The sequence below is a fragment of the Zosterops lateralis genome, assembly GCF_965231275.1.
Source record: "Zosterops lateralis genome assembly, chromosome: 6".
Lineage (NCBI taxonomy): Eukaryota > Metazoa > Chordata > Aves > Passeriformes > Zosteropidae > Zosterops > Zosterops lateralis.
In genome coordinates, this window is record NC_139761.1 from 34,570,515 (window position 1) to 34,594,400 (window position 23,886).

General features: G+C 44.7%; 1 protein-coding gene across 5 annotated transcripts in view; it reads right to left on the reverse strand.

Annotated features, from left to right (window-relative positions):
* SLC8A3 (solute carrier family 8 member A3) overlaps positions 1–22,121 on the reverse strand; it is a gene marked incomplete at its 5' end in the record, with an annotated part of 89,404 nt that extends 67,283 nt beyond the window's left edge. For all 5 annotated transcript variants that reach the window (XM_083864019.1, XM_083864018.1, XM_083864016.1 and 2 more), the window contains one exon: positions 20,356–22,121. In XM_083864019.1, the coding sequence (XP_083720145.1) occupies positions 20,356–22,121 (1,766 nt within the window). The remainder of the gene's footprint in view (positions 1–20,355) is intronic.
* Between the last annotated feature and the right edge of the window lie 1,765 nt (positions 22,122–23,886).

The following is a 23,886-nucleotide window of genomic DNA, read 5'->3' on the forward strand; positions in this document are numbered from 1 at the left end:
GCACAGCTCAGGAAGCACACCATGATATTGCAGCATTAGAAAAGGTAATGGCTGTTACATTACCCGAACTTTCTTTGTGGGGAAACTGAGGCACGGAGCAGTAATGCAGCAAAATCAGAGGCAGGTCCAGGAAACCACAGTTTCCCTCATCTTATGTTACACAGCAGTGGTTGAAAAAGAGAATCAGCCAGACAGATGTAAAGCAGCCACAAGCATTTTAGAAACAAACTGAAACAGACTTTCCTGCTCCTAGCTGCCTTAGCTGCCCTACAAGTGCTCCCAGCTCAACAGTCTGGCCAGTCAAACCACCACTGCAGTCTTTCAAGTTAAACTGCAAACCTTGGTCTTGGGCTGGACTAGATACATATGCCCTTCATACACCCTTTTACCATTTTGCTGCAAGGACTTACTAGTAAGTGAGCAGAGATGCTTCCTCAATTAATCCCCTTAGAGCTGCATCATATAAGACTATTAAACATGGCCAGAATGAGAAAAGATGCTCAGCTGCATCACTACTGGGAAAAAAACCCAACAAATTATGTCTAATCTAATCCTAGTCTACTCAGTTATGGCAAAGGAAGCCATAATAAAGGTGATTTCTTTCTGGCAGCAAGGGGTGGATGTTGGGAGTGCAGTGCAACAGACTCAGGTCAGCCTTAAATCCAAAATGCAAAATCCAAGCTGTGCCAGTACTGGCTGCTCCACAGCCAGCAGTGTCATGAAGCTCCACTGTTGCCAGAGCTTGGGGGTGCTACTGGATGCCCCAGCATAACGGCACAGTCCTAGACAGCAGTTCCAAGTGGTCTTTGCTGGAGTCTTTGAGAAATTGGGACCTACCGCAGGCTGTCTTCTATCCCCATCTTCTACATTTAGCACGAGGAGGTACACATGCTTCCAACATCATGTAAGAAAAATATAATCTAGCAACACTGGAAGCCCTCATCTGCCTGGGGATGCTCTGGAAAATTAAGCTGAATTAATTAGGAATGGAAAGTTAAGGCATTAGAAAGCCCTGTGTTGATGCTCGTGCTCTGAAGTAACACAACCTCAGTTCAGTTTAACTTAATCTTCCTGTAAAGGCAATTAAGCTTGAGCAAGGTCCTGGGAAGGAGCTCACACACACAAGGAGTTAACAGACTTTAACTAATGTTTGCAGACAGCTCCTCAGTAGAGGAACTAGAACTTGTTCAGCCTGGTTTTGAGAGACTCAAGTCTCTCATGGTACAGCCACCAACCTAGACACCAGAACCATCCCACTGTGGTTTCATTCCTTTTCAAAATATTCCACTGTTCTGGTCATATCACCATCTCTACAGAGCCACCACATGCTTCTGGAAGAGCAGCATCACCATAGCCGGTGCTCTACCACTCCAAACACACAGTTGGTACCAATACAGCTAGAGGGTGTTTAAATAGCAATTAACCACTGCACTCACCTCTGCCAACCAGCTCTGGTCAATGCCAGGCTATTGCTATCATTTAAATGTTATTTTATTATTTTGTAGTGACAGGATAAGTGCTTGTTTCTTGATTGCAACAGTAAATCAAGAGAAAGACATCTGCACTCAACCATTTAAAAAAAAAAAGGATCCCCACTTAAAAGCATGATTTGGTTTTGCCAGGGAAAATGAAGCTTGAGCCTGTGGCATTAGCACAGCAGCATTCTGGCACATGCAACTACATCATCCAAATTAAAGGGCAATATCAAGGAGAACACCGTGATGGCAGAATTATTTCTTTGTCCCATGGCATGACAGAGATGCTTTCCCAAAAGTAATTCTTACTCTTCACACAGAGTGCAGACATCAACAACGCAGCCACATCTCATTATTTAAATCCCATGAAGCCATAATCTATCAGTCAGTGCAATACTGCTCAGTACAGCGCATCTCTGTGTACTACAGAACAAACTTCCCAGACTCCCTAATGAGAAAAGAGCTTAGTACACTACTCTTACACAACATACGAGAAATTAAATATAACAGCACATAATGAGAGAACCGCTGCAGGCTTATTTAGGCCACCAAAGTTTTGCAGCTAAAATAGCTCCGAAGTTAACTGTTTCACCCTCCACAGTGAAGTGCTAATGGACAGTGAATGGCATAATACACAGCCATTGACTTGGAAGGGAATTTTTGCCTAAAAGGCTTCGAGCAGTGGCTTTCAGCCTGCCATTTTGATGGCAGACTGTGGACTGCTCCTGAGGGATTCACAAAAGGTTACTGGAAAAAATAAGACTGCTGTACTCTATAAGACAAAGTCAGATGTCTCTAAAGGGGCTTCTATATCCCCCTAGAATATTTTGAAGGCGGCAAAAATTGAGAAAGGCTGACAATCCCTATATGAGGGACAAACTCCTTATTTTATTTTGCCTGGTTTACACTGGTGTAACTCTCTTAATGTGAAGGAAGCCTCTTCTGATGTACACCAGTGGCTCAGTAAAAATTAAGAGAGAATTAGGCACAGGTCAATTCAGCTGCAGATGGCAGAATCAGGATAATTAATCTAGTGAGAGTACAGTGGATTGCAAAAATCCAACAAGATGTTTCACATATAAAGTTCTGCATGTAGAAGACACAGAGTATATTTCATTATCAGATAAACAGTTTATAATTGTGTCATTAAATATCATTTTATAATGACACACACTGGGGGCAGTATTGATGTTCTGCTTGGCATTATTGACTTCTAGGACTTAATAATGCAAATGGGACACTCTCTTAACTAGATTTTTTTTTAACTGCCCCTCTTGAGTTTAAATGGAGATTGTGCACGACAAAGGGTATTCCCCTCCATCCCAGAGAAGGCTTTCACACAAAAACAGCTTTCACTGGACATGCCCCACCCTTGGCCTGGACAACTGCACTCACTGGACAGAGGTGCACCCCTGAAGATCTCCTTAGCAAGCCTCCTGCTCCAGCTCCCACTTCAGGCAGCCTGCCAAGAGTGGATAACTGGGGTAGAGCATAGCCATGCTCAGCTCCATGGAGTTTACTACAGGCCAAAAGTCATGCTAACAGTGGAGAGGCAGGCTAAGGAGAAGCAAAGCAGAGGTGGCTGCAACAATGCACTGGTGTTCATGAACCTCTAAAAAAGAAATAAGCTATGCCCAAAGTCTGTGTTTTGCACCAAACAAAGTTATGATCCCTGCATGATGCCAGAAGTGCCATCAAATGTCCATCCTGCTTACATGTACAGAACATTAAAAGTCATTTATCTGGGCCCAGCAATGTCCCTGTTTAGGTCTGTATGGATAACTAGCAAAGGCATGAGGTACCTTGGCCCTGTCCAGCATCAAGTCTAATTCAGGAATGAGCCAAAGGGAGTGAGATGGTTTCCACTCTGTATTTTGGCTCCCAGTCATGAGGAATTAGGGACCACCTGTGGCCCAGTCTGTATCCACCAGAGCGTGCTGAACACGGACAGTCACTCCTGTGAGAGACTGCCCTTTCTAAAACCTTAAAGCTCACCTACCGAATGGGACACCACCATTATCTAGGATTTTCCTCAACTTTTCTTATATTTGCATTTCTTGCCAATCCAGACTTCTTTCTCCATGGACATTTAAAAGCATATGAAGCAAAGGTGCACTTGAAGGTAAGATACACATGGATTGAAAAACAGAGGGTTAGAGAGGAAGAGGAGATAAAAGACGGATATAGAAGCATACACAGAGAATAAGAGAAAGAAGATTATAGAGAGAAGAGGAAGATTATGAAATTCCATCTGGCTTCTATCAAGAAAAATGGAGGCTTGGTCCTATTCCCAACTGCACAAGCCCCTATTGTTTAATGAAGAATCAGTATTCAAGCAATAATCACAGTCAGCCCCATTGTACAATATCCAGTTGTTCTGCATCCTCTCAGGGCATGTTTGATGAATTCAGTCAATACTCCTAACCTTAGGCTGGACTGTGGGTGGCTCTGTCACTGGATGGCACAGCTTACACAGGGACAGTGCCAAAAAGTACTAATTTCAAGACTGATCCCTTAAAGCCTTGGTCTGGTAGTACAACATGCTGCTATGCCATGCCAGAGCATCCCCCCTCGGATTTGCAGGCTGCAATTAGCAGGTGAATGTGCCACTTTCCCTGGGGCTGATGAAAGCACCTCAGTCCCTATTGATTGCCAATCAATAACCACTTCCCATTTCTCCCTCTCAGTTTCTGCAGTAGCAAGTGTTAGTAATCAAATAAGAGTGGCAGGCTGATAAGATCCTGTTATCAGTGCACCAGCAAAATGGGATTCTAGATCTAATCTCTTATGTCACATTTTCAACCCAAATCACTGAGATTTAACCCTCTCAATAACAAGCATGTAGCCACAGCTACTTGAGAGAAAATTTCCTGATCTCCATCCAGGTCAAGAAAGCCAATGGAAAAGCAAAATTCTTGCTCTGACTGAAATCCAAGGAGAGCACAATTGCAGAAAAGGCCCCCAATAGTAGGAATTACTGCATCATCTTATGACTTCCTATTGTGCTTCCATGTCACCACAAGGAATAAAAATGCTGTGCAGCCTAAAGAGTATGAACTGCCCTTTTACTCATTTTTTTCACAGAGAAACAGTTCTAAAAACTGAGGTTCTCAAAGAATATTTCACAGACTGCTCTTCTGGGCCTGTGAAATTTCCATACCCTTTCAGCTACGAAAATAAAGTCCTTCCACTCCATAGGGGATTTAAATATTTCAGTTCCTACTTGCACTCCAGTCCTGGCAGACCTTGGTTAAAATCTCATGTAAATAGCCCAATTTCATGGCTATTTACTGACATGTCCTCATGGCACACAGCCATCTAAGGACACCTGGACTGCCTGAGAAAGGAAGCTTTAAATAAGCTGTCATGACTGCATGGTTTGTGCTCTTCCAACCAATCAAGTCCAAATAACATGGAAGTAACTTGCCAACAAAACAGCAAATACCAGCAAAGAGATGGTTAATGCAACTCCCTCCACCTGCTCTAACTGCAGGAGTCTTTCTACTACATTTGAGATGCTTGAGCTCAGGCCCTCAGAGGACTACTCTATTTAAAATTGAATGTTAACAGGAAAAAAAAAAAATTCAACCAGACATCAGGGTTCAAAGACAGCCAGGCTGGCTGTTGTGTACTTCACATGAAATACATTTTATCTGAGGTACCAAGAAGATGGTGCTTCTTCCCTCCTTGTCTTTAGCTCTTCCAGCTCTGCTACATGTCTAGTAATCAGCACCTCAGCTGCTGAGCATGTAAGAGCACTCACCTACTTCAGATGGGAGAAAAATCACAAAATGGGCATTGGGTGGGAAATTCAAGCTAATCAGCTTTGCCTGAACATTCCCCAGACCAGGGGAGAAGGTGGGCAGCCCAGGGAGACCTTCCCTTGACATCTGAATGAGGGCCAGAGATGCTTCAATCTTCTACAGGGAATAAACCTCTGCCACTGCCTGCAAAATCCCAAGTCAGTAGTAGTGACAACTCTGGCTAGTATTTAAGACATGCTGTGCTACTGACTGATGTCCACAGGGACCACCAGGGTCTCAGAGAGCTCACCCTAGGCCCCAGTTGCCATTGAGACAGGAACACCCAGGAGGCACATATCTGTGTGTAAGCCTAACTTCTGGGAGTCAGTTACAGAAAGAGTCTTAAAAATTTGCAGTTGAACACCAGCATTGCATAGGTGTCCAGCACTGTAGTTTCTTCCCTGTGTTGCTGATATTGATCCTTCTTATATAGTTCACTGATTGCTGCTTAATTATATGTTGCTGATAAATCAATGCACTGCTTCAATCTTGATTTGCTTTAAACTACATGAACCAAGCAGTTTCTCCCTGCAGCACAGCTCCTTCCCTGCAGAGCCATTCCCAGCCAGCCAGTCCCCAGCCTGCACCAGGGCAATGGCTGACCCCATCCGAGGTACAAGATCTGTGTTTCTCTCTCCCAGATGCCCAAGGCCCATTGGTCCCTTTCTGTTGTACACCAAGGTCCTTTTGGCCAGCACTTGCACTTCAGCATACCAACCTTCCCCTTGGACCACCAGGCATATGGGCTCACCAGGACAGGGCTGCATTATCATCCCTATCATCCCTGGCATGGATTAGGATGCTGAACTGTTCAGGTCTTATGCTGGCTTCTCAAGGCTGTGATTAGGAACTAGCTACCCATTAAATCTCACAGCACTGACCACTACCTTTTTCAGCCTGATAGACCAGACAGCCTGTTAATCCATCTTGTATCACCTATGAAGGCTGCATCTTCCCAGTCTGCCTATAATAATGCTATAGGAGAACACATCAAAAACCAAAAGCCAAGATAAATGTCACCCAGTGCTCCCTCCATGGCCACCATCTCAGACGTCTCACCACAAGAGCCATCAGGTTAGCGAGGCATGATCTGCTATAGTAAACCCATGCTGACTGTTCCCAGTCACCTTCTGCAGCTAGAAAGAGCACAATCTAGCATATATCCACTCCCAGCTGGTTTTCTTTCACCGTAAAAAAGCTTTTCCTTGTAGGTTCTCAGTTTAGTCAAGGCTAAAGGCAATTTAAAGTTGCTAAAGTACCCCAACAGTCTCTGGTGAAAGGACTGAGTGAGTAAGGGCTTACAGCACAAGACTGGCATGTACCCACCTCACATACCCTGACATCAGCTAACAAACAGGCTGGGAGACCCTGCCACCTTCATAGATGGGACTTCAGTTTCCACAGTTCTCAGAGGTGCTCACCAGAGTCTGGCAACCAGTTCTTATTGGGTCAGTATAGGCAGCATGAGCAGAGTAAACAGCGGCATCACCTTCTGTGCACAAAATGCGATGTGCATGTGAGAGGAGGGAATGGCGTGCCCAGTTGCTGCAAAAAGGCAGAAACAGCTCAGCAGTTCCAGAGCTGCTAAGGGGTTAGCAAGAGGTTGATGCTTTAAATGGTAGGGCTCTAGTGAGACACTACATCCCTGCAGGAGCCTTGCAGCAATAGCTGACATTCAGATCCAAGCAGGCTCCTTGGAGAGGGCTGTAGGAGCCAGGGTCAGCAGTGCCACAGCATGCCACAAAGCCCACCAACCTATCACTGTTCCCAAAGAGGATCAATGTAGCCCATCTAGGCATGGCAACAGAAGCATCTCAGAGGCGACATGGAGCAGGCCATCCCAGGAAGGCTTTGTCACCAGTGCCTGGTACCCACGTAGGAATGTGATTTTTGCAGCAGATCTGTGTTCCTGATGAAGAAACTGTCTGGTTTCTATTCCCTGCATCCCAGCCATGTCAACCACTCTGCTCTCCCGAGCCTGTGCTTTCAAGAGAGCACCACACAAACTCTCTGGTCACCCATCCAGCACTGAAGGATGCTCAGCATCCAGGTGCTCACACTTGGCTCACTGCATGCTCCCCAAGAGCAGCACACCCCTCCTTGGGGAACAGGCACGCCACTGCTGACCATGCCAGCCCCTAAACCTGCCCAGCACAGGCATCTCCTAGTCCTGATAACCCCTTGCCATATGTCACCTCACAAGACCACCAGCTGCCAAACACAGCATGCCTATGGGCACTCACTTTTTATCAGTGGATAAAATGAATCTGCTGCTCAATTTGTTGAGTAATTTTGGATTCCCTCCATACAAAAGCAGAAATAAAAACACAAATATCTTTAATTGCTATGAGAAACTGCCCAGGGAACCAAATAATATTACCTCAATATTCCTCAGGGCTTCTCAGTGCTCTGCCTACAGGAGGTCAGATAACCTTAACTGTGCTACTGCCTTGTTACAAAAAAAGCATGCAACTGCTCCTAGGGCCAAGTGAAGCATGAGCCAGCTGGTAAAAGGAGTTTCCCCAGGAACAGAAAGCCAAGGTGTTACACCACAACAAATGCACATGAGCAGTGAGCGTTACTCCAGAGCTGTGGTGAAAACACAAGTCAAATGCAGCCAGTGAGAGCCTGCCCCAAGTGTTTGTCTACATCTCCTGTGCTGGACAAGGATATGGTGCTCAAGAGCCACCAGGATTTATACAACAATTCAGCATTTTCTTTCATGCCAAAACTCTTGCTTTGCTGCAATGTTTGGAGTTGGGGATCTTCATTACAGATACCTAGATACCAAGAAGAAAGAAGATAAACATGGGGAAGAATGTTGGTTTTTCTCTTCACTCCAAGCCATGCTCAACAGCAGTGCTGCCTGAAAAAGAACAGACATCCTCCCAGCTTGCTGAAGCATTCACTGGCAATAGGTAGTGGAAGACGGTAAGTTCCAAAGTGCTAGATTTTTTTCTGGGGTGGGGGAGTAGAGGCAGCAGAAAGAGCAGAGATCAGCTCTTCTTTCCCTTGTCTTGCCTCAGAAAGACTGAATTTTCCTTTCCTACCAGTTAGTGGAGAAAAAAATAAGAGATGAATTCATCTCCAAGACATTCCCACAGACCAAAGAGCCCTGCTGAAGTACTGGCCTTGCAGAAGGAAAAGCAGCCCCACATTAGAGAAGACCAAAGCCTCATGGTTCTTAGCAAGGAACTCTCATTCATTTCTCATTCCAACCACGGTGCCCTCTGTCTGCCTTTCTCCAGATTACTTAGCAATTCACAGCAGAGCTTCTCTGAGCCCTGGACATACTCCCACCAGGGCCCTGATGACCAGTGATTCCCCATGGAACTGTCCCCAAGGAGAGAATCACACACAGATCACAGAATCAATTAGGTTGGAAAACACCTCTGAGATCATCAAGTCTAACCTGTGACCGAACATCACCTTGTCACCTGGACCAGAGCACTGAGCTCCACTGGCTTTTCCTTAAACACCTCTAGGGACTCTGACTACACCAGCACCTTCCTGCCCTTTTCACTATCCAACCACCATTTCTGTGAAGAATTCCTTCCTAAAAAAGATGCTTCACCCTAGTGCCACCTAAACAAAATTTGGCTCCACCTTTGGTGATTCACCACCAAAATACAAGTCAAGGACACACACCGGGATTCAGATCTATTGTCTTCAAGTTCAGCAGGATGTTCTGCTTCATCTGTCGCCATCATCTCTCAAAAGTCCTTGTCTCATATTCCAGAGTTGTCCTGCTCTGGGATCTGGGGGCAAAAAGACACTTTGAGGTTGACAGACAGCAACTCAACAGTACCTACAGCAACTACAAGCCAGTGACAGGTAGGTTAATTTACTCATGTGGGTGGATGAACTTTCTTTGAGAGCCATCTGAGGCTGCTGAACTACAGCAGGATTGGGGGCAGCCCAATCTTGGCAGAGCATCGTCAGTCCTCTCTGGACTAGGGGAATTCTTCAATTACAAGGCAGACAACGTTGTTTCCCAGCTGACTTCTACTGTGGGTCAGGAAATTCCTCCACAGGATTTCTTTAGGTACTCAAAAGTCACACCAACACCCCACCCTGCTCTCCCTCTACAGTTTTCTGCAGATTGATTGAAGCTGATGCCTCTTGTGAGAGTTAACTGGAATTACAGTATCCCATGGAAGCCCTCTACATGGTGGTCAGTGTTCCTCACTTCTAGTCTAAAACCCTTTCAGATGCTGCAATGCTCTGGTTCATACCAGGGGGTCTGCATTTCAACTGGTAGTACAATTTATCCTCTTACCAGAACATCCCAACTAGTACTAAAATCTTACAAACTATCAGCAGAAAGGTAGGACACTGCCTATTATGGACCTCAATCCCTGCAGCACACTCTGTATTGCTGGCTGTTACTAAACGATAAGGGGCAAAAAGACAAGTTTAAAGGCATAAAGAAAACTTCCCAATCTTTAAAACTCCCAAGAAGCTTTAGAGAAGATGGCAAAGGTGGAGGTGAGCAGCCCTGGATGGAGTGGCCTGAAGGTGGGAAAAGAAATGAGGGTGCAGTGATGCTCACATGCTGCTAACAGGTTTATTCTGCTGGCAGGGATTCCCGTCAAAAGCATTTGGGTAAGTACTGTACACCACCGAGTTCAATCTGTGCTAAGCAGATTAGTTCCTTACCGGTGAAAGGTTCTGGGCAGCAGCAGGCAGTTGCTCACCATGTGATAGGAGGGGGCTGTCATTATGTTTCATAGATATGATATAATTATATGCTCCCTGGAGGGTACTTCTAATTGAATTATAGGGTGTCTCACAAGTATTCTGGGCAGCAGTTTGAGGAAGCTCTCACCGCCCAAAACAAGATAGAGATACCCTTTCATTCCATTAGATGTTCACTTCAGGGAGCAGGCCATTACCTTATACAGCAATTCACTTTAAAAAATCATCTCCCTCCATCAAATTGGAAGAAAGGTACCCTTAGCAGAAGTTTGTTGATGCTGCATACTCGTTCCTCTCCTCCACAACCTCACAGCCTTGAGAAACTCCTTTACTTGCCATCAGGACAGCCCGACAGCACAAGGGAGAAATCCCTTGCCAAGGTCAGTCACCTTCCTCTCCCAGGTAACTGCTGGGCTCCATTCCCAGAGTAGGGAGAGGAAATATGGCACCACACGAGGTATGATATGTCAGGCTACGTGTACAAGGGAATCTCAGCCTTCTCCAAAAAGATCCCAAGAAGCTGTCTCCAAAGGCATTTGGCCTTGTCCCAGGCTCCAGTCAATACAGCACATGCTAGGAAGGGTCCTCCCTCAGCCTGCTCATCCATTTGTCCTGCCTTCAAATGCCCCAGAGGTGTGAATGGCCACCCTGGTCCCTCAGAGACAGACAGAGCGACCCCAGCACAAAGCAACTTTTTCCCCTGAGGCTAGCCATGCTTCCACTGCCTGGGCACGCAAAGCCAGTGGCCTATTTCACCCTTGGATTTTGCTCTCCGTTTTAGTCTGGACTTACTCAAGTCTTTCTCTCAGGAACCAGATCTTTCCAGGGGAGCTGCAGCAGCAGGTTTGCAAACCCAGCTGCCCTGCTGTCTCTGCACCAAGGTACCTCACCTCCTCCAGTTCCTGGATGGCCAAAAGCACTGCACAGGAACATAGAGGGGATCTACTACTCCCCACAGAGCTTAGAGGAGAAAAAAACCCATCTGCCACTTACTGATGTTCTCCCAGCATTATGGGCAGCAGATGCTTTGCTCTTTACCCTCTTCCCTGGGCACTGTGCTCCAAGGAAACCACTGCACTTCTCTTTTGCTCTGCCACTGCTGTCTACAACTTACTGTCAAGCCAGGGGAGATGTCACATCTGTTTCACTGGGTTTTTTTGCTGCACCATACCATATAAAGGATGGGTTAATCAGGGCCTCTGACTTTTCTTTTTTCCATATCTCAAAGGAAAGCCAGCACCAGCTGCCCACCACAAAGTCTAATGACCTAATGAAGCTGCTTGCCATCAGCTCTGACGCCCACAGACCATGTCTAGCACTACTCCACTTCTCAAGGCCACAAAAAGAGCAAGAAAGACAATTATGTCAAGAATTTGCTAATCATAGAAAATTAAGACTTTTCAATAGAACAGGCACCATGGTTGCCACTGAGACAGTGTGCTCAGCTCCTCACGCTTTCCCAGTGCTACAGCCTCTCACATCAGCAGTAGGTAGGCTCCTCCACCCTGCCACAGCTTTCAAGTACTGGTCAATGAAACCCTGGGAGCCCAGCTACTAGGCAAGCAATTATTACTCATACATAGTCTGCTCACTGTGCTTCTTTCTGCATTATTCAGAGTTTTGCCCACCTCTGGTAGTGTCAGCTAACAGGACACCACTAGGAAAAACTGTCAATTCACTTGTTCCCTCCTCCCAGCTTCACCACAGAATGTGAAAACTACTGTGAGCTACCAAAGCCCACCACAGCCCCCACCAAAAGTAACCATTTCCAATGCCTTAGAAAACAGCATATTTGACATCTTGCAAAGCCAGTGCATCCTTCCTAAATAGCATTGTGATCTAGTTATCTTTACTGAGGGAAATGGAGATAGCAGTATTAACCCAAAACTCTCAAGCAGATGAGGTAAAGGAGAGACCAGCCCAGGAGGGAAGACAGGTAAAGCACAGATAAGTGGAGCAAAATTTCTACATTAAATATTGATAGTTTTATCGCCCTTTTTTCTTCCAAGGATAAAAAGCAAAGCCACACAGTGCTCAGGTAGGTAATTTTGTGAGGGTAGGACACATTTGACTTGTTTATCTCATAGAAAGAAAAACAGAAGCACAAAAGGTAATCCCTAGCCCATTTCACTTTAACAACATACTTTTACATAGAGCACTAAAGAGGTACAGCAGGAGATAAACCATCAGTGACCTGCTCAGCCAAACAGCCATAGCACAGGAAGGAGCAACCATTCCTGGAAACTCTTTGGAGGGGTGAACAGGGTAGAGAGAAGAGGTTTCTTTCTTCTCCAGCACCTGAAAACACCAAAGGAGATTTCCCACCATCTAACAGAAGAAGCAGGAGAACAGAGCCATGGCTTTTGCTCACATGAACTAGAGCATTAAGTACTGGTCTGCTTTTAACACCCAGAAGGTCTCCACATGAGGATGTGGAAGGAGAGAGGCAGGACAAGCAGAGGCTGTCAGGAATGTGCTGTTCAGAGGAGAGTTCCCTGCAGTCCAGCTCTGGGGCTGCACCATGCCTCACATGAAGCTGCTCAGGCTTTGTGGCACCTCAGCAGATGCCTCCACTGGCCTCCTAAGGACAGTTCCTGCAAACTCTGGCAGGAAGAACTGGTCCTATCTGATATTCAGACTTCCACCTCACTGCTCTTCCAGCACAATCCACCCAAGGAGTCCAACCCAGGAAGCTGCCGGTGCCTGCTCAACACCAGGACTGACTTTAGCTGAAATGCTCACAGCTATACATGCTGGCACCCAGCACCCAGGCAAAGACTTGAGGGGCCTCATCTGTCAACAGCCCATCTGCTAAGACAGCTGTAAATATGTATGAGTCCACATTCCTCCCAGCTTTAATCTGCTGTTTTCACTGAAACTAAATGGAGGATGAACTTGGTCCCTGGTGCTTCGATCAGCTAGCATAGCAAATTCTTTTATCACCTTTTTTCCTCGACATGAGGAAAATAAAAACCAAATCACACTGCTAGCAACAGGTAAATCAGCTCTTATTTGAAACAGCTGCCATCTTGTACCAGCATGAGCTGCTTCTCTTTAATCACATCAAAAACGTGCTGAAGGACCTCTGGGTGGGGATACTTTAGACTCTGTTGTTCTCTTCCTCTCATTTACAAAGGATGAGCCCATACTTAACACAAACTTTACTAGCACTCTGATTTGTTAGAAGTCACAGACACGTTATAATGATGCTGTAAGTAGCACTCCCACTGCTGGCTTTCAAAAACAATCCCAGCACATATGATGGGATGATACATGGTCCATCAAGCTTGCCACCAGCATCTCTTCTTATCCCCTGAAGCTGCATCATTCAAACTGTGCTTTCTCCTTCTTCTCTACATGTGGGAAACAAATACAACCTCTAACCCTGTGTGTCAAGGACATGACTTCTAAAGTTACTAATTTTGCAAAGGTGCTCCACTCAGTAAGGCATGAGTCAGTATGAGCTAAGCAGGCAAAACCACAGTAAACTTGCTCTGTCTTGGACCAGTTTTAATTTTCTGTTTGTTTTTAAACCCAAAACCTGGTTGTGTCATTTATCAGGGTGAATTTCCCTGTGTTTGCCCTAAACTAGGAATATCACTGCCCTCTCCTATACATCCCAGAATGTCCCTTTGAAGGGCCTTTCTACTTGAAGAATCCATAAGCTTCCCAAGAGCTGCTGAAGAGCTGATCTCTGCCATGCACCTCATTTTTGAGCTGGGGTCCCAGGCCTCCCCTATTTAACGCTGTCACACAGTGCCTCCTTTGATGGGCAGGAAGTCACAGTGCCTGAGACAGGATTTTTGTCCGTCATGAACAGAGGGCAAGTGACCAGAGGGCAATCCCCCTGACACCTGCCAACAGGACTATCTGGGAGGGTAAAGGTCAGCTCAGGGCTTCTCCTCTTCCCAGTGTGGTGTCAAGGTCTCACATTTCTGCAGGCTGGTTTTACACACACTCCAGAAACAGTCCCCTGACGCCTTACACTAATCCCCTGCAGGTCACATCACCTAGACCTCACAGTGGGATGAACTGTAGCAGAAATTAAAGCATCTGTGCATGAATGTAAAGGAATTCAGTTAAATTAGATACTGCTGAGATACTGCTAAGAAAACAGACAGGAGAATTTCACAGCAAAAAAGCAAATACAACAGCCTTTCACCACTGGCAAAATAGCGGGGTTGAGTTTGTTTAACTGGAGGGCAGCTGCTATTGTTTTCCCTTAATGGGAATTAAAATAGGGATCAAGAACTTCTAATTTAAGTGTAGAAGCAGGAAAAGAAAGCCAGAAGGTGCTTAGCCACTAATAGAGACAAACTAGAGAAAAGTTCGGAGGATTCAATCCCAACAGGATTTCCTCCTGAGAGAAGGAAAGCTTCAGCCTCACACAACGAATTCTCATTGCCTGGAGTCCCACTAATAAGACTTAATTTTCTGAAGGCTGTCTTCTCAGAGCCCAGAGCCTTAGGGTCAGTGTATGGTGTATGAGAGCTATTGAACAAGATTTCAGACAAGAGTACCAAAATAATTTTGTTACTACATTGGTCATTAATTGGAGTCATCACAGCTGATATAAATAAAGCAAAGTCTGCTGATGCAGCAGAACTCTATATCATGTAGCCAAAATTTAATTTAGGAAAATGAACATCCAAAACTGCAGCTCCTGCTGTCAGCTTGGGGGAATAGTGAGATATTCCAGTTACTCCCTATACCTGTACCATCCCAACTCTTAGCAGCTGGAGAGAGGTCAGTGAATCTGCAAAAATTCAATGTGGTCCTGAGTAATGGGAAACTATAAGCTTGATGTACAGAGACCTTCTCTGGATAGAGCACAGGTCAGCAATTCAGGGAGATCAGTTTTTATTCATGTCCTTGCCTTTGATCTGCTGGGTAATCCAGAAGAAAGAGAAATCATTTTCTCTGTATTTTTTCCATATCTGCAAAAGGGGAATACTGTCTCTCAATCTCCTGTGAAAAGTGCTATGAGATGTACTGATGAAACAAACACCAAGCAAAATAGCTGAGTATCAATAAAAGCATTCCCCTCAAAATGACAAAACTACGACTGTGTAGATGATCAGATTAAAAAATTAAGTTGACAGTTTCTCAAGTGCTGCATGGCAAAAAGGAAGGCCAATTAGTGGCACTAAGCCTCAGCATGACATCCTCCAACCAGAAAACTGCCGCTCCCTTTTCTCCTCTATCACCTTCACCAGATCTGCTGGAAGAAGTCGACAGCCATCACAGCAGGCGAATGAGCAAGGGGTTAGGGCCCAGGGTCTCTGTGTCCAAGCACTGGAGGAGAAAAGGAGAGGGAAGGGATGCTGACCTTCCTACTAAACAACAGTGGCACAACATACAGGAGAGAGGGTAGCCACACTAGCATGTGCTCTCTGGCTTGGGGCAACTGGTAACCAGCAGCCTTGGAGCACTGCACCAACACGACCTTGGCCCAGACAGGATCGCCTCTAGCCACCCCATGCACACAAAGACACGCATTTCATGAGCCCCCTGTCAAAAAGTGTCTGAAGCCCCTACCAGGAGGGTGATTTTTCACTGCACAGTGCCGTGGCTGCCTTCTGGAAGACCAGTGTTACCAAACTAAGCACATACTGGGAGACAGCCCAAGGCTCACAGTGACTCCACAGTGCAGACACAGCCAGGCACACAGCAGCGCGTGGGATTCTCTGGGGAGAAGCAGACAAGGAGAGGCAACATGCAACATGCACAACATCCTGGCAAGTCCTGAAGGGAAGGAACAGTATCTCACTGCCTGTCAAGGCAGGCTTAATATGTTTGTCTCCAGAAGTGTCTATATGAAAGGAGTAGACAACCCTTATGATATTAAGTACTCTGCCTAACACACACATAGATAAGGGACTTTAGGTTTCCATGTGTTACCAAGGTTTAGCCATGCTGACTTTGGGAAGAGGCTTTGCAGCCCATTGAATACCATTTCAACACCACAGCATCTCTCAACAGCCAGCTCCTTCCTGAGCCACACGCAACACTGTGGAGGCTCAAATCGCTGTAATTCAAGTAGTCTGCAGGTCCTGCAAGTAACTTAGCAAGCAACAAAGGCACCTACCAAAGATATCTTAGGCTATGCCTTAACTCAATAGAGCTGCTGCAAGTGGCAGGGCCACAGCAGAACTTCAGTGTCTAGCTGGCATATTTACTAGCTATTGGTACTTGTGCATCTTTCTAAACCTTCTAAAACAAGACAGACAAATTCTCATATGAATTTGAACAGTTTTAAACAGAAGAAACAATTTAAACAGAGAAAATTTAAATTAAATTTAATGACTTGATAGGAGTTCTCTTTCTAATATAAAAAGAAAATCCTTTAAAACTCAATTCATTTTTTGCTTCTGGCTCTTAATGATTTCTTTATTGCTTAGACATGATAAAGCAGCAGGGTCAATCATTCTTCTACATTTTCATACCTTCAAGAACCTAACATTTATTTCCATAAAAAAATCATTTAAAAGAAAAGTATTTGGTCATCTTAAAAAAAAAAAAAAAAAAAAAAAAAAAAAAAAAAAAAAAAGCTTTTGATTTGATTAATCCTTTTAGTCAACAAGAGAGCTTGGATTCCACTTCAGCTGCCATCATTGGGGCAGGATTTCAGAAATAACAAATGTATTGAAAAGGAGGCAGCATAATCAAATATTTGAGACTTGACCAATTCCCCCCTCAACAGATGACAGCATTCAATATTATATGGCTTGATTCACATCTGTCCAACTCTCAAACACACCCATACATAACACACATCCACAGCCTACATAGACCATATTTCAGTAATAATGGCATTGTGTCAACCCCCCTCATGTCAGCCTGCTTTCTCTGGTACTCTCACCCAAAAGTGAGTAAGGAAACTTTGACTGTGTTAGTCTAGAAAGAATCACAGAGGCAATAAGCAAGACCCGCTGGCAGGACCCATTTCCCTCTTGTTCTGTAAAGTTCACATCAACTCAGATTTTTTTGGTCCCATACATTTTAGGGAAAGCCTCTCAAAAACAACCCTGAGACAATTTATTTTATCTTGTTATATCTAAGTGAAGACCTGTTCTCCATTTAGTTTCCAGAGAAACCTGGAATTTTCCTTGGCCCTCAGGAGCTGGTAGGTGGCAGCGCCTCTCCTATAGTTTGATCTCAGGGATGCTGTGTAATCCAGTTCCCCCTAGATTAATTTACCCATTGCTACACTTCAGGAGGCCAACCTACAAACTGCTTACAGATTGCCTGCTGCTGCACAATGCAAGAGTGAGTTTTTCAGTTCATGTGATGGAGAACAAGCTGAAAGCATGAACTAAAGCTTTGCTCTCTTTCAGTTTATACAGATCAGTGCTTCTCAGTGGCTGCAGTTCTGCAGATCCTTAGCATACATGCATAGCCACGGCAAAGCTCAGCACTGTCTTGTATGTTTCCAAGATGCTGTTAAATAATTCCTCTCCTCTGTGAATCAAAAAATCTTATCAAAGTGACTCCATGAGAAGACTGAGAAAGTTTAAGGCAGTGAGGTGGCATACTGGTGTAGGAGTTTTACACCAGCGTGGAAACTACAGCTAAAGTTCCACTTTTCCTAGGCAAGGATCTAAACAGTAGGCTGAAGCGGGGAGCATGTTAATGTCTCACTGCTTTCTGACTCCCTTTGTATTGCCTACTGATCATCTTAGTCTCTTTGCTCTCCTCTCTATTCTGTACTGGGCATGGTGGACTCTTGGTTCCCCCTTCAGTGCACAGGGGATGTCAGTACCTCATGGTGGATCTCCCTCAGTGGCAAGGCATCTAAGAGGCAGAGACTCAAATATTCAGCAAGACAACGTTCTGGCTGTTTGGTGACCCAGTGTCTTCAGACAGCCTTGTACCAAGCAATTCTGTGACTCACACACTGCCCTCTGGGTCAGCAAAACTGTACCAATACACCCTCCTATCCACCCATCTTCCCAAACTGGGCTGAGCAAACTGTTTGCTGGAATAGCAGCATTATGCGTCTGAAGGCCAAATTCAGATCTAAGTCACTTCAAATTTGCTTGCAGCCTAATAATTTACTCAAAATTATTTTCTGCATTCAGATTTAGAAAGCAGAGAAGGAAGAAAACATTAAAGCCACCTACTACTGCTTCCAGGTTTCTACAGCTGCTACAACCTGCACCTCAGAGAGGAGGTAGCAAAATGCAGCAACTGACCTGTGTTCACTGAATTTAAAGGTCAAAGACTGATTACTGAACATTACCTCCACGTTTCCAGAATAAAATTCCATTCCAGTAATTCCTGTAAGTGTGAATAAAGGAGTAAATAGGGAGTGAATAAAGATATGTGCTGGCTGATATGATCCCCCTCCTTGTTAGGCTTATTAGTTTGATTAAATGCTATGTTGAGCCACTACACTAATTCTATCTTCAAAAGAAATTAAAATCTGCTAGCTACACGATCTCCATGGCCACTGTGGCTAGTGGGGTTTGTTCCCAGCAGGCTTCTGATGCAGAAGTGAAAGTCTCATTAATGCATCAAGTGTGGCCACCATTTAAAATACACTATGTCTTGCCTATGTTCTAGGCCATTGCTGGGTCAAAAACTACAGCATTTAAGCAACCTACACATACTTGTTTCCTGGACTGCCTTTTTTTTTTATTAGGGTTGGTGCCACAAGGATGCACCTGGTCCTGCTGAAAGTGATTTGTTTTAACCCAAGTGAAGCAACTATATAGGTATGCTCTGACCTTCTGTCACACTTTTCAAAGACAGAAAGAAGTCTTCCATTAGCCAGAGCATGAGAGAAAGGGACTATAGCCCAGAGTAATCTCTGGTACCCCAAATCTGCTGGCCTTTCACTGATGGGTCTTCAAGCAAGGAAAGTCTCTCGGCTTCAAGAGCTGGTTGAAGCAAAGCAGTGCCTATCATATTTTAGGTAGCCTGCTCACAGGAGACTGTATCCACAAACCTAACATTCTTCATTTCCTCCACAGAAATCAGCTCGTGGCTCAATTAATGAGATTGACCTGCATGGCCCATCTTCCCAAAAAGGTCCAATTAGGACAGCTGATCCCCTTCCAGCTCTGACAGTGGCTGAAGCCAGACAACAGGAGCTTCTCTTCATTTAATAGGAGGAGCACATACTTATAAGCAAGTATCAAGACTATGGATATTAGCTGGATTAAATGGTTTAGTGGGCTAAGACAGAAGGTCCTATCAAATTAGGACATCCCTACTTCAGAGAATTTAATATATCAACATCCTTGGGAGGCTTGGTACAAATATTTCCTTTCTGTGATGTCAGATGCAGGCCTGCACAATTCTTCCTGTGATAGGTCAAGTGATTAGGTTTTAGCAAAAGGAACTAAGCACTTTGTACTTGGGAGCACCAGGCTCACATGTCTGTCCTTCTCCCCACTCAGCTAAGCAATTTTTCTCATTCTTCACTAACATTAAAAACAGGTACTTAGAGCAATTAGACATTATTGCCTCTCTGGTTTTTATTACTTCCTAGCTTAGCATCAACTACTTAGTATCCAAAAAAAAAAAAAAAAAAAAAAAAAAAAAAGGCAAGCTGAATTAATGGGATGGGTGCTGCTTCCCTTCTTTATTCTGTATGAAAACACTGGGTCATGGAGCCACATGGGCAGACTGTGATCTGCAATGCTTTAGACCATTATTGCCATTTGCCACAGTATTTTATAAGGGGAAAAACCACAGGTAGCAAATGAACAGACAGAAGCGATCATAGAGAAGGTGATGTAGGGAATATGGGTAGACCATAGAGTCATAAAGGCTGCAAGGATTTCAGGTCCAGCAGAATAGCTTTGCAGCTGTGCCTGTGCTGTGAACTAGCTGCCACGGAGACCTGCCAGTTGCACAGGCAAGCCTGGGAACATAGGTATGAAGTATTGCTCCTGTGAAAATAAAACCCCAGGACTACTGAGCAGCTCTTGCATGCCTGGGAATAATTGTTATGAACCTTTAATCTAGGGATTGCAACAAAGTCCTATGTTCCCTATGTTTGGTATTCAAAAAGAGGCTTTCCCCTATTTGCCCAGCCATGTGAAACCTCATCTTTTTCCTTTTCTCTCTGCCTTAACTCTCCATTAACCTTTAGCTTTAGTACAGGACCTCAGAGAATGATATATTTTCTTCCTATCCCCTGGCCCCCAGTATTTCTAAGCCTCAATTTGTCATTCCCAAGAGGGAAGGGACAAGAGCTTTGAGCTCTTAAATCCTGCTGTCGGCTCTTGCCTGAAAGAGGTAAGTAGGGAAACTGAGGGAAAACTGAAGAAAGGAGCCTGTCCCTTGTCAGCATTCACCTGTAATGGACTCAAAATGTGGGGTTAAATACCATAACTAGACCCAAGAACAGAAATGAATGGGGTACTTACACAGTTTCATCATTCTTGAACTCCAACTCCCCATAAGTGTCTTCAAAGTCTTCTCCACCTCCTTTTGCTGTCCCTTCTACTGTCCTAAATGGCACTATGACTGTACCCCGTGCACCTGATGTCCTTAGGACTTTGACTTCCATCACACCAATGCTCTCACTGACATGTATAATGTCACACTCAAATGTGAAGATGCCAGCATGGTCATCATCCAGGATAGTCACTGTGGCCACACAAGGAGAAGCCAATATGGCCTTTGGGTATGGGGAGTTACTGAGCTCTGGAGGTTCCTCACTCTCCACCACACGGAGGTTACTGAGCCGCACAAAGAAATGCTCATCTTCCTCAAATATGTCATCATCAATAATTCCCACCGAGAACTCCTTCTGGGTCTCCCCAGATTTCAAGACAACAGTCCCCTCTGTAAACTCATAGTCAGCACCAGCATTGGCAGAGCCATCCTCTGTTTTATAGTCCACATAGATGGTCTTGGACATGTCCCCTCCTTTCCGCACCACTGTCAGGAGAACGGCACCACAGTTCTCCAGACACTGGTAGGAGCATGGGTCAAAATAAATTTTGGAGATGAATTCCTCGGGTTCCTCTGGCCGTACCTCATGCAAGCTAGTAGCTCTCTTGGCTTGCTCAGCTGCGTGCTTCTTCAGAATATTGCCAGCTCCCGTCATCATTCTGGTTGCTTGAATGCGATAAAAGGCTCTGCTCTTCTGCTGATGAGACAAGGCGTAGTAGTTGGCCATCTCCACTAGCTGGTCCAAGTCTTTTTCTGGGTGCTTTTGCTTCAGGTCCTTTAGGATCCGGATCATCTCTTTGCGAGATTCATCTACCTCCTTCCCCTCCACAGTCACTAAGTTCCCATCTAGAAAGTGAGAGTTCATCATCTTGCCATCCATCTCAATTCCCTTAGGGTGATCACCTTCTGATTCTATGATAATGCCCCTGTGCTTATCAGTACGGTACTTTTTGTGCATATACTTATAGAAAAGCAGACGTCTATCTGCTATCCAAGCCAGAACAACACAAAGTGGAAAGAAGAAAAGTGTGAGCAGGCCTTCCCAAACCTGAACCACACCTGGAGAGAAGACAGCAAGGATCATGTACAACCAGATGTAAGCAAAGATGCTCCATGCAGCTGTGACAAAGAAAACCCTCAGGTGTTTTATCTTCCTGGTTTCCCCATCAGGGATCACGTAGACACAGATGGCAATGATGATAAACATATTGAAAGCAGCGCTGCCAACAATTGTAGATGGCCCTAGGTCTCCAGCTATGAATCCATGCCCACACACTTCTATCAGAGACAAGAGGATCTCAGGAGCAGAGGAGCCCAGAGCCATGAGGGTCAAGTTGGAAACAGTTTCATTCCAAATCCGAATGGTAGTCGTTGTGGTCTCTCCATTAGGTTTCTTAATTGTTATTTCTTTCTCCTGTGATGTAATGACCTCTATAGATGCCATGAAACGATCTGCAATGATGGAGACTCCAAGGAACATGTAGATCAGTGCTACAAAGTATACGATAACACGGGCAATTTTGTCCCCAAGAGATGGGTTTTCTGGGTACCATATTGGCAGAATAACACCCTCCTTGCAGTCAAAAGATCCTGAACACGAGCTGTTTTGTACTGTACTGGTTGAGTCGCCCGTCAGGCCAGCATTCACCTGCAAACCATGCAAAAACAGCACAAAAGTAACCAGCCCAAAATGGAGGAAGGCTGAGGTGACAGGTTGCAAGCTTAACCACGCCATACACAAGATGCAACTTCCACTGTGTAGATCCAAAAAGGCGGAGAACCTGAAACAAACAAAACAGAGAAGGGGGAAGGAAGCATGAGAGAGAAGGAAGATGCAACATTTACCTAAACACACTTCAGTGTCTCGCCACTGAAGAGTACTGGTACAGACGTATGGGTTGTCTCTCTGCCCCTTTGAAGAAGGTATTTAGCAGGGACTCTAACAAAGAGCAGCATTTACATGCCCTGCAGATGAAGATCAATTGCTAGAAAAGTAATTCAGAGGAAAAGTTTGTGTGTATGTATATATATATATATATATTTAAAAAATAGCTCATTCCTGAACTACAGCATGTGCAACAGGAGAACTGAGTGCTCAGCTGCCACTCACCTAGTGATGCCATGGTGATCCCCAGCACACAGCACTTCAACTCAGCATAAGCTGTCAAACCTAAGGACCCCTCCCCGTCTCAGAACCCAGGGAATAAAACAAGTTAAGCAGTCTCTAGCAACACAAAAAGTACCATTTAAGGCCAGTGACCAGTCTCCAAATTAAGTCCGTTTGTAGGATGTAATTCAGTTATAAATCAAGGAGTACCTTAGTAGCCAAATTATCCCCACAAAGAGCCTCTCCTAATAGGGTGCAGAGTCTGCAGAAGGGTCCTAGGGCTCCCCAAAGATTTTGATGCACAGGGCATCCATGTTAGAAGGTAAAGATATCAATTCAGAAATAGGCCAGAAGACTCATGCTCAACAAAGTGCCAAAGGCTATTTATCACTAGCCTCTCCTTTGCCATCTGGACAGTCATATTTTGCATCAATAATCGTGCTTTTAAATGGTCACAGAAACCTACAAAAATGTCGCATTTAGGAAAAGTTGTGCTCATAAAACTCAGAAGACAGAGCAAAACGTAGGTACCCACCAATGTTTCCTTTGCAGCCCTAAAAAATTAATATATTTTCAAATATCTTCTAAAATGAAAGTAATCTCTAACCTAAAATACTATACAAAAACAATGGAGCTGATCAATGTAGCACAGAGAGTTGTCATATCACTGCCCAATAATATCTTCTATTACTTACAGATGACATTGCTGTAGGGCTTGCACCACTTAAAATTGGATTCTGAACCCTTCACATTATCATGGATCACACTATTCTCCTTCCTTCGTAACAGGCCTCTGGAAGAATTTGATCTCAGGCTTAACTGACAAATCACATTTGTGAGTCCAGACACAGGCAAGTATCCCACAGGAAACATCAAACTTAATAGCGGCATTATCTACAGCACTTGGAAGGTTCAAAAGCCTTAACTCCCACTAACTTTCATTGAGGTTTGTACTGCCAAATGAGCAGGCCTGGGATTCATTTCCCCTACTGTAACTACCCAAATCTTGGGCAGCAAGTCAAACGAAGTCTCTTAGGCTCTCTTTGTAGTCAGAGGAAACAGGCACTCATTTCCAGGGAACGATCTTTCCTGTCCCACCGTGTTGACACAAAAGATGTATTTAAGATCTACATCTCCACATGGGATTATGTCCCTTCACACCTCTCTCTGCTGTCTCAAGAGAGTGCCCAGTCAGGCAGTTTAGAGTAAAATGCCTGAACTTCACATGACAGCAGTTCAAAGAGATGAACTGGCTCCTGAACACTTGAGGAGATCCACCCTCCTCTCTGAACTGTAAATATTCCAGACAACATTATTGTGTTATCAGCAGTAATAAATGCATCTCAAACGGCTATTTTATCATCATGTTGTGTCGCTTGCCTATTTCCAAAAG